The following is an 11,447-nucleotide window of genomic DNA, read 5'->3' as shown; positions in this document are numbered from 1 at the left end:
GGGGGGGGGCGTGCCTTGTGGCGGGGTGCTCCGGAGGGGGGGGGAGGTGCCTTGCGGCGGGGTGCTGGAGGGGCTGTACGCTGCGGCGGGGTGCTCCGGAGAAGGGGGGACGTGCCTTGCTGGGGGGGGCTGTACGCTGCGGCGGGGTGCTCGGGAGGGGGGGGGAGAGTGCCTTCCGCCGAGTCGCTAGCAGCACACGGCTGCTCTCCGGGACTTTGCAGCAGCCGCCAGGGAAGGCGGAACCACCCCGCCCCCGGTGGGCCCCGCCCGAGCACAGTCCAGCTCGCTCTCAGCGGGGATGGCGCAGCAATACGCGCGCGGGGCCGTGGCTGTGATCCGCCTGAACAACCCCCCACTCAACGCGCTGAGGTAACAGCCGGGGCTTCCTGCCCCCCGCGCCCGCCCTGCACTGGGGGGGCTCCGGCACTCCCTGCCCCCACCCCTTCGCACTCGGGGAGCCTGCACTCACTGCCCCCTCAGTGGGGGAGCCCGGCAGCAGCTCCTGGGGGTGAGGGGTCGCGCTGCAGCGCCGGGAAGGGCAGCGGAGCACCCCTGTTTCCTGCTGCGCCTGTGCGGCGGTGGCCAGAGCTGGCATCTCCGCCCGCCCGTGCACGGCGCCTGGGGCTGGGCTCCAGCACCTCCCGCCGCACAGCTCCGGCCGCAGCAGGGGCAGGCCGGGGTTCGGCGGCCGAACCCCAGTAGCGCAGTGCGGGGTGTGCCCCGTTCGGACACCCACGCGTGGGGTGCAGACATAGCCTGACACTGTACCCTGGTCCTGGCTTAACAGCACCCTGGCACTGGCCAGGAATTTGGCAGTGATGCAGAATCAGCTGGTTGTTTGTCTAAACCAGGGGTCCCCAACCTTTCAGAAGGGGTGTGCCAAGTCTTCGTTCAGTCGCTCCAGTTTAAGGTTTCGCGTACCAGTCATACATTTTAACGTTTTTAGAAGGTCTCTTTCTATAAGTCTACAATATATAACTAAACTATTGTCCTATGTAAAGTAAACAAGGTTTTCAAAATGTTTAAGAAGATGCATTTAAAATTAAATTAAAATGCTGATATTACACCGCCTGCCCACTCAGTCTGCTGCCAGCCTGGGGTTTTGTTCACCAAGGCCGGCAGCAGGCTGAGTGGGACTGGCGGCCAGGACCCCAGCTGGTAAGGGGCTGGCAGCGGGCTGAGTGGGGCAGGAGGCTGGGACCCTAGACCGGCAGTGGGCTGAGCGGCTTAGCCCGCTGCCGGTCTGGGGTGCCGGCCCTGCCCACATACAGTGGGTACCTACCTTCTCCCTGGTTCTGGCCCATTCTCTTCCTCTCTGCACTGAGCTGAGGGTAGGAGTGCACTGAGCACAGGGCTGGGGGAGAAGGAGCAGGCTGGGGGGTGGGATGTACGGTCTGACCAGAAGCTAGAATGAGGGAGGGGGCTCAGGGTTGGGGCAGAAGGTTTGGGTGTGGAGTGCTTACCTGGGCAGCTCCCATTTGGTTTGAGGAGTGCAGGTGGGAATGTGTGGTGGGGGGGGGGTGCAGGAGCTCCTATTTGGTGCTCAAGGTGGGGATGTGGGGGGTGCAAGAGTCAGCGCATGGGGTGTGTGGGGGCTGGGGATGTGTGAGGGTACAGGAGTCAGGGCATGGGGTGTAGGGGGGGCTGGATACTTGTGGGGGTGCTGGAGTCAGGGCTGGGGTCATGGGGGGAGCAGGGGTGAGGGCTGGGGCTGTGTGAGGGGGGTGCAAGGATCAGGGCAGGGGCTTGGGAGGTGTATGGGGGTAGGGCAGGGAGCAGGATGGGAGTTAGGACTCCTGGGCTCCAGGAAGGGGCTGATGTCTGATGCTCGGAGGAGGAGTGCTGGGAGCGAGGACTCTGCATTCCTAGGTTTCCAGCTGGGCTCTAGTTGTTCGGGGGGGGAGACAGAGATTAGAGGTCCGGACTCCTGGGTTCTGCCCTCAATGCCGGAGGGGAGCAGGGTCCAGTGACCTTGGGTAGGGAAAGAGGCATGACCCAGCTGTTCCCAGGCAGGGCCGGCTTTAGGCCGATTCGACCGATTCCTGGGAATCGGGGCCCACGCCTTAGGCACTTTTTAATTTTTTTTTTTTAAACTTACCCCGGTCCCGGCTGCGGTCTGCTCCGGGGTCTTCCATGGTCCCGCTCCTTTGAGCGAAGCGCCGGCAGGAGCGCGGCGCGGCCCCGCTCTCCCAGCTAGAGCTCCAGCCGGGGTGGCGAGGTTTGCCATGCTCCGGCCGGGGCTCCAGTCTGGAGAGCGGGGCGGCAGGGCTTGCCGCGACCCCGGCCGGAGCGCGGCAAGCCCCGCGACCCCGGCCGGAGCTCTGGGCCCTTTAAATAATCCCCAGAGCCCTGAGTCAGTGAGGAGCTCCGGGGGCTATTTAAAGGGCCCGGGGCTCCAGTTCCCTTTGCCACCCCGGTCCTTTAAATAGCCACTAGAGCCCCGCCTCACCCATGCATTCCCCAGCACTCCCGCAGCTATTTAAAAGGTCCGGGGCAGAAGGGGGTTTGGGGGCTACTTAAAGGGCTGGGGTTCCAGCTGCCTCTGCTGCACCCCCTGACCTGCCCCCACCAGTCTGGCCCCCGCCTGCCTGCAGCCAGCTCTGCACCCCGTGCCCACAGCCAGCCCCTGCCAAACCTCCTGTCCTGTCTCCAGCCAACCCCTGCCACACACCCCTGTAGCCCTGCCCAAAGCCAGCCAGCCCAACACACACTGCTGCCCGCACCAGCCCTGCACACCCTGCCTAGCCCACACCCTCTGCCCTGTCTCCAGTCAACCCCTGCTGCACCCCACTGCCTGAAGCCAGCCAGTTCCACACTCCGCTGTCTCCAGACCTGCAAACCCCTGCTGCACCCCCCTGCGGCCCTGCCTGAAGCCAGCCAGCCCCACACCCCTTGCCTTGCCTGCAGCCACACCCTACCTCCACTCAGCCCCTGCCCTGCCTCCAGCCAGCCCCATGTCCACTGCTGCCCTGCAGTTCCCAGGGCAGTAACCCTGCACACCTGCTTCAATGAGGGGGGCAGGGAGCAGCTGGGACCAACACGTGCACACCCCCAGGGAGTGGCGGGGACCCACACATGTGAAATGGCGGTCATTAATAGCCAAACAGCATATATCATACAATGTATATAATATAATTTTATTATTCATATAGTTATGGAAAGTAAATAATACATGAAAGAAATGAAAGGCTTTTTTTTCCACTTTTTTTTTTTTTAAGTCATCCTTGCCAGGGTCCCGCCAAAAGTGTCCGAATTGGGCCCCGCACTTCCTAAAGCCGGCCCTGTTCCCAGGGTCCAGCGGGTGGCAAGCCGCAGTCCCCGGGCTCAGGTTTGGGTTGTGGGACACGGCCTGCCCCAGTACAGAGCTGAGCTCATCCCAGCACCTGAGTCCAGGGAGCGGAGCCAACCATGCTCGGGACAGGCGAGTGCATGGTTCAGCTGGTATGCGGGACCCTTCCCCACTTACAGGCCTCATGGGTGCTGCAATTCCTGTGGGGCCGGGTCCCTCTTCCTGCCCCTACCGGTGAGGCCGCTTCTGGGGCCGCTCAGACTCCGCAGACACTAAGTAGCGGTATGGACACGCTAACCCAGAAGCGCAACCTCCCACCAGGAGTGGTGGAGGTCAGGAAAGCATGTGCAAATACTGGCGGGAGGGGTGGAGAGCAGCGGGCTGGGCAGGATTTTTAATGGCACACTGCTGCCTGCCTGGATTTGGCAGTGGTCTGAACGAGGCTGGTGGTCAGGACCCCAGCAGGCAGGAGCATGCCATTAAAAATCAGCTTGTGTTTCGTCTTTGGCACGCGTGCCATAGGTTGCCAACCCCTAGTCGAAACATAAACCTGCTTACTTTATAATGCAGTAAAAATCAGTTGAATTACTTAAAATAAAAAAGTTCCCTGTGTGGGTACTGTAGTAGGAAGAGAGCCTGAGACATAAGCCCTTGTATCAGAGGCCTGGTATGAGGCAAGACCTGCTCACAGAATCTGGCAAAACAGGGCTGATATTGCAGAAATACACATTCCTAAGAAATACTAAGCATAGCATACTCACGCAAACATATCCTGATATCAAGGATGGTACAAAAACATTCCTCGGATAACAGGAACACACGGACCCCTTTTAAAAGATAAGGTCAGCAGAACAGTACTGTGCACAATAAAGATGTTTTAATCAAACCAACATGTACAAGGTGGTGGGTGATAACCAGCCATGTCAGGGGCAGTACGTAACTTGTTTGTATCAGGGTATAAAGATGTATCTCAGAGGGATTATCTTTGTCCAACCGAGGGGGGGAATGGAAAGTGTCGCCAATCACTGAGTTGCGTCCGTTGTCATGGGCATATATGTCTTACATGGGCAGCACATGAACCGCTGGCTCAGGGAGGCTAGCTCCCATCCCACCCTGCTCCTTCTGCCCAAGACTCGGCCCTTTGTTGTGCCCCGACAGAGCCCAGAGTCCCCCCCACTGCAACCTCTGGCTGGCCCCCACCCCAGGCTAGTGCCCTCAGACCTGCAGCACGGCCCCAGCCCCGGAGTGCCGGGCAGCACGGCAACGTGGTCCAAGTCTCCCCAGGCCTGCAGCTCCAGGAGGGCAGGCAGCGCAGCGATGGCACACGGGAAGAGTTGCCAGCAGAACAGGAAGCAGGAGGGGAACTCAGGGCGGAGCGTGGGCAAGGTCACATGTGGCTGTTTGGATAGGCTCAGCCTCCTGCAGCCTATGATACCTGCCTCCCTTGATGTCTTAGTATCCTTGTAGAGTCTGCCAGGTGCTATGCTTTGTTGACAATAAACGTGGCGCCTTTGTACCTTAATGGATCTTGTGGTCATTGAGTGATTCCTTTGAGATCTGTCTGCACAGAGCTGGGGCAGCACACAGGGAGAAAACACATATACACTGAACATCTAACCACAGGTACTATAATCATCCATGAAATTAACTCAAATGTGTACAGTCCTTCACCATTTTGATACAAAGAAACAGGAGCACACACTGGAGTGCTGGAACAAATTTTTATAGTGAAGGCTCCGAGAGCCATTGAAACAAACTGTCAACCCTGTATATGATGGAAACCACTTCAAGTCATGAGGTGCTGCAGCACACACACACACCCACACACACACACCCCTAGTTCCAGCACCTATGGCACACATGCTTTATGCAGACTCCTCAAAATGTAAGAGGCAGCCCAATCTGGCTTAAAGAAGCACAAGTACTTGAGTATCATCATCAACTAAACTTTTCTCTGAGATTTTCAAAGTGAAGTTTCAGCTTTCTTTGTTAGGGATGAAAAATGTGTTTCATATCCAAAATACTACCCACTTTTAGAATGCATAATATTCTGGAAATTAAATGTGTTTAGGACTTTTAAGGAATTTTAAAAGGTCTACTTTTTAAGGTTCTAGTTTTGATGTCTGTAGATGTGTCGACTCACCCCTGCGACACCTCCTGCTGGTGACTTCTGGGAATTAGCTCAATTCCAGCTCCAGAGCACCCTCTGCAGGTCGGTGATCCACCTGTCTTCTGCCACCATGTCCCTCCCTGGACCCGGTGCCCTTTTACATGGGGTACTGCTCCCTAGCAGTAATCCCCTCAGTCTTAAGGTCTCCCCTCCCCAGGGAACCCCCACCTACTATCCCCAGCTTGCCTCAGTATATGGCTACTGCCCATCATTGCCTAGCCACCTGCGCCCTGGGGCAGATTACAGTATCAGCCTACTCATCACTGGCAAGGTTGGGTTTGCACCTGCTGCCTTGGCCTACCCCTGGGCTGCTCTCTGCAACCCCCAGTACCTTTTAGCCCAGTATTAGGCTGCAGGCTGGCGCTCCCTAGCTCCTCAGCCTTTCCCCAGCCCTGCTTGACTCAGGTCCCCTGTGTCTAGCTTCCTGCAGCCAGACCCTTCTCCCTCTACAGACAGAGGGAGACTATTTGGGCTTCTGGCTCACAGCCTCTTATAGGGGCCAGCTGGCCCTGATTGGGGCATGGCCACAGCTGAGCCTACTTTTCCTAATCAGCTCAGGCTTCTTGCCTCAACCACAGCCCTCTCCTGGGCTGTTTTAAGCCGTTCAGGGCAGGATCAGACTCTTGTCAGTTTTACTTAATTGACAAGAGCCTTCCTACCCGGCTGCCTGAGAGCCAAAGAGCTGGCGTGCTCATCCTCTCGGCTTCCTTCCAACCCTGGAGCCACAGGAGCTGAGCACCCCAGCTCTGTTCTTGTCTAACTTTGTAGAGCTAGGCAGGGAGGCTGAGTGTCCTGGCTCTGTGCCTTTTAGGCCCCAGAGCCTTGGCAGCCATCTGTCAATTTCATTTTCTGCCTGGAGCAGGGTGCTTTCATTTTAATTGACCTCCATGGAAAAAAAATGCAGCAAAATGGAAAATATCCATTTTGCAAAAAGGGTATTTTTTGTCAGAAAATCATCCTGACAAAATTGAAGCCAGCTCTTCTTGACCACAAGAGAATAGCTCTCCAACTGATACTGGGATTCCGTAAACAGTGTTCACCTTTGAAAAGGGATGTTGATAAAATGGAGACATTGCAGAAAAGAGCTACAGAAATGATTTGAGCACTGGAGAAAATGCTTTACAGTGAGACTGAAAGAGCTCAGTCTCTTTGGTTTATCAGAAAAAAAGATTGAGCAGTGACTTGATAACAGTATACAGGTAGTCAGGGTTTCCTCCCCACTCTGAACTTTGGGGTACAGATGTGGGGACCTTCATGAAAGACCCCCTAAACTTATATTCTACAAGCTTAGGTTAAAAACTTCACCAAGGCACAAATTCCTTTCCTTGTCCTTGGACAGTATTGCTGCTACCACCAAGTGATTTAAACAAACATTCAGGGAGGGGCCACTTGGAGCCCTGTCCCCCTCAAAATATCCCCCCCACCATGTCCTTTCACCCCCTTTCCTGGGGAGGCTTGACAATAATGTACCAACCGAATAGGTTAACAAGGTGAGCACACTAAAAACCAGGTTCTTAAAAGAAGAACTTTGTTATTAAAATAATAAAAAAAAAAAGTAAAAGAAGCACCTCTGTAAAATTAGGATGGAAGGTAATTTTACAGGGTAATAAAAAGATTTAAAACACAGAGGATTCCCCTCTAGGCTAAACTTTAAAGTTACAAAACAGGTATAAACCTCCCTCTTAGCACAGGGAAAATTAACAAGCTAAAACAAAAGATAATCTAACTCATTTCCTTGCTATTACTTACATTTTCTGGAATTTTAGATGTATCATTTTAGAAGGAGCTGGATTACCTGTTTGATCTCTCTCTTTGTCTCAAGAAGAAACACACACACACAAAAGCACAAACAAAGCCTCCCCCTCCCCCCAAGATTTGAAAGTATCTTCTTTCCTTATTGTTCCTTTTGGTCAGGTGCCAACCAGGTTATTTGAGCTTCTTAACCCCTTACAGGTAAAGGAGGGATTTTATGCTACCCTTTACTGTATGTTTATGACAGGTACTGTGACAGGTTCAGTTACAGAGATACCTTGGGACTGTCACCTGACGTGCTGGAATGACCTCTGAGCCCATTTTTCCTGCCAGCTCGGAATTCCAGAACCCTGCCTTGTTGAGCCAGACATGCTAGCCTGCTGCAACACAGACCCAGGTCTGGTCCACACCTCCAAAGCTGCAGACTTTAACCAAAAACTGCTTAGCAGGTCACCTATCTCCAGCACCCGACACCCAGTTCCCAATGGGATCCAAACCCCAAATAAATCCATTTTGCTCTGTATAAAGTTTATACAGGGTAAACTCATAAATTGTTCAATCCTCTTTAAGACTGATAGAGAGATATGCACAGCTGTTTGCTCCCCCAGGTATTAATCACTTACTCTGGGTTAATTAATAAACAGAAATGATTTTATTAAGTATAAAAAGTTGGATTTAAGTGGTTTTAAGTAATAACAGAACGAAGTAAGTCACCAAGCAAAATAAAACAAAAACACAGACGTCTAAGCCTAATACATTAAGAAACTGATTATAGATAATATCTCACCCCCAGAGATTTTCCAATAATCTTATTTCACAGGCTAGACTTCTTCCTAGTCTGGGCCCAATCCTTTAACCTGGTACAGTCCTTGTTAGTTTTAGCAGACATCTTAGGTGGAAACTAGGGGTTTTCACTGTTATCAAGTCACTGGCAGCCCCCTCTGTCCTGCTTCACCCCTTTTTATAGCTTTGGCCAAAGGCAGGAATCTTTTGTTTCTTTGGGTCCCCACCCCTCCTTCTAAATGGAAAAGCACCAGGTTTAAGATGGATTCCAGTATCAGGTGACATGTTCACATGTCCTGTGTGACCCCCAGCCTCCGTTCTTCCAGAGCTGGCTTGCAGGAACCCAGGAAGGTTGCAGGTAGATAAACCATCTACAATCAATTGTCCTAGTAAATGAGAGCCATCAAGATTCTAAACTACCATTAATGGCCCACACCTTGCATAATTACAATAAGAGCTCAGAGTTATACTTTATATTTCTAGCTTCAGATACAAGAATGTTACATGTATACAAACAGGAGGAATATATTCAGTAGGTTATAATCTTGTAACAATACCTTACAAGAGACCTTTTGCATAAAGCATATTCCAGTTACATCATATTTACACTCATAAGCATATTTCCCTAAAACATATGGAGTGCAATGTCACAGGTACCTTCTCAGGGAGAAAATAACAGGTACTAAAGGGCTCTTTAATCTCGCAGAGAAAGGCAGAACAAGAGCCAATGGCTGGAAGCTGAAGCCTGGCAAATTCAAAGTGGAAATAAGGCACACTTCTTTAATAGTGCGGATGATTAACCACTGGAACAAACTACCCCAGGAAGGGGGGATTCTCCACCTCTTGATATCTTCAAATCAAGACTGGTTGTCTTTGGGGAAGATAAGCATTAGCAAAGCACAAGTCATTGGGCTTGGTTGGGTAACAGCATGAAATGTGATATACAGGAGCTAGGCTAGATTATTCTTATTTGCATGGGAGGCAAGCTTGTAGAAATTTTGGTGGTGCCCAGAACCCACCCCCCAACTCCGCCCCCTCAAACTCCGCCTCCACCTGCCTAAGGCTCTGGGTGGGGTTTCAGGGGGGAGGTCTGGGGTGCAGGTCCTGGGTTGGGGATTAGGGTGCAGGAGAGGTGCAGGCTTTGGGAAGGAGTTTGGGTGCTGGGTGCAGGCTCTGGGCTGGGGCAGGGGGTGGGTGTGCAGGAGGGGGTGAGGGGTGCAGGCTTTGGGACGGAGTTTGGGTGCAGGCTGGGGTGGGGGTGTAGGAAGGGGGAAGTGGTGCACGCTGGGGCAGAGGATCAGGCTGCAGGGGAATGAGGGTTGGGGCTGAGGATGAGGGGTTCATGGTGCGGGGGGGCTCAGAGCTGGGGCAGAGGCTCAGGGTGCAGGGGAATGAGGGCTCTGGCTGGGGCAGAGGCTCAGGGTGCAGGGGAATGAGGGCTCTGGCTGGGAATGAGGGGTTTGGGGCATTGGAGAGGCTCAGGGCTAGGGCAGAAGGACAGGGTAAGGGCAGCCTGCCTTGCCATTAGCGGATGGCAGGCGCTAGGACCCTGGGGCAGCAGACAGCAGTTCTGCCGGGAGCCGTTCTCTGGCAGCACAAGCAGGCAGGGGACGCAGCGGAGGGGGGACGCAGGGGGAGGGGTGGAAGGCGGAGGCCGGGACCCGCTCCAGGCAGGGACACGGCAGGGTGGTGGTGGGGAGACCCACGGGGGCCAGGGCCAGGACCCGATCCAGGCAAGGCCGGGAGAGAGACCCAGCTCCAAATATTGCTGGAGCAGGGCCCCCAGCCCTGAATATTCCTGGAGCCCGGGCACCTCAAGCCCATATAACCTGCCGCCTATGCTTATTTGTATTACCATAGTGCATAGTAGTCCTTTGTGGTCTTAAATTATGCATCTGTGCATCCACTAGTGCACCTCCTCAGATACACAGTCATGCAAGACATGCAGCAAAGTTGTACATCTTAGTAGATTCACAGGACAGCTAAACTTTTGCACACCTTCCATTCTTCCCTTTCTGTGTATGTTAAGTAGTATGCAGAAGGGAAACCCTTCTGCTGTGAACATCTGAGAAGAGGCGCGCCCATCTTGTGAATACTACGTGTTTTGACAGAGAACAATTTTGTTCTTGGCACTCCTTTTTGTTTTTTTTTTAAGAGGCAGCCTAGTTAACCTTCAGGGCTTCTTATCTTTTTAAAAAATTGAATGAAGTTCACACTCAAAAAGCTTAACCAACTTCGTTGAAATTGCTACTAGAAATAATATAAAAGCTGTTTATAAAATACAGGACAAGATCGTTACAATTAAGAAAACCCTATGTATAAAAGAAATTGGAATAGCAAGTTAAGGTCATCTTCATAAGTATTCTCTTACCTCACAGGGCATACATTTAGTTAACAGTAGTGAAGTGAAAATTCACCATGTACCTTTCAATATATCTACAATCAGTCAACCACATGCACCTTTATGAACTCTCTGAACATATTTCTCATTATATAAACTTTGCCCAAATACATACATATATTAGATAGGCATATGTTGAAAGGGTTACAGTTGTAGGAATGTGTACAGTGAATTTTCACACCATTGTTAACGGAATGGATATACTGTCATGGGAATGACGTGTAAATATAACTGGCCACTTCTATTCCTTTTATGCTCATTTTTGAACTCTGATGTTCTTGTGCATTATTATATTTACTTATTTTAGGAACCTTCATTGTAGGTAATGTATTTTTGGAAACACATTTTAATAAAGGGTGCATGTGGCTAACTTTGTGTACATTGGGCCTGTTGCATCTGTCATGGGAGCAAGTGTGTTGTCTGGACCTGACAAGAGTGAGAGGCTATTGGAGAGTTAGGTGTTGCTCTTGGCCTTTGTCCTGCTTTCAGTAAACATTGTTTTTCTTGCTAGAATTCTTTAAACAAAAAAAAAAAAGCATGATCCCATTTATGAAAGCTACAAGCTGTGTGAGGGGAAAGGAAATGCTATGTACTAGCAGAGTGTCAGTTATTCCCTGGGAAAATCAGTTCTGTTTTGGGCTATGATAGGAAAGACAGGGAATGGAGGGTAGAATTGCCCCTTGGTACCAGCCTCAAGTGACTGTTTTCCCTAGGCTTGGCAGAAGAAGTAACCTGTGACAAACACTTTCTTGCATAAAACCCCCCAAATCTCTCCCCAATGCAAATTAACTCCTTGTTTACCACACTTCTGAGCACACTCAGTATGTTATAACTGCTGATCATATGCACACCGCAGGCTCAGAAATGCTTAGAGCACATTCAATGCCTCTTCCTCAGAGGCACTTTCTGCTTCTGTGCATTTATTCTGCACAGTATGTTCAGAAGAATAACTGAATGGGCGTAAAATATCACATTTTGTACTATATGTGTGGGGTTTTGTTCCTCCTTCCCCTGCTTACAAATTATGGTAATGTTTCATTATGTTCTTCTAT

General features: G+C 51.7%; 1 protein-coding gene across 1 annotated transcript in view; it reads left to right on the top strand.

Moving 5' to 3' along the window:
* Positions 1-273: 273 nt before the first annotated feature.
* The window catches only part of EHHADH (enoyl-CoA hydratase and 3-hydroxyacyl CoA dehydrogenase), a 50,599-nt gene continuing 39,425 nt past the window's right edge, over positions 274-11,447 (top strand). The window contains exon 1 of the mRNA XM_030575328.1: positions 274-369. Coding sequence (XP_030431188.1) covers positions 299-369 — 71 coding nt within the window. The 5' untranslated portion in view covers positions 274-298. The remainder of the gene's footprint in view (positions 370-11,447) is intronic.

The sequence above is a fragment of the Gopherus evgoodei genome, chromosome 9 (genome assembly GCF_007399415.2).
Source record: "Gopherus evgoodei ecotype Sinaloan lineage chromosome 9, rGopEvg1_v1.p, whole genome shotgun sequence".
Lineage (NCBI taxonomy): Eukaryota > Metazoa > Chordata > Testudines > Testudinidae > Gopherus > Gopherus evgoodei.
This window is presented reverse-complemented; position numbering and strand designations above follow the sequence as displayed.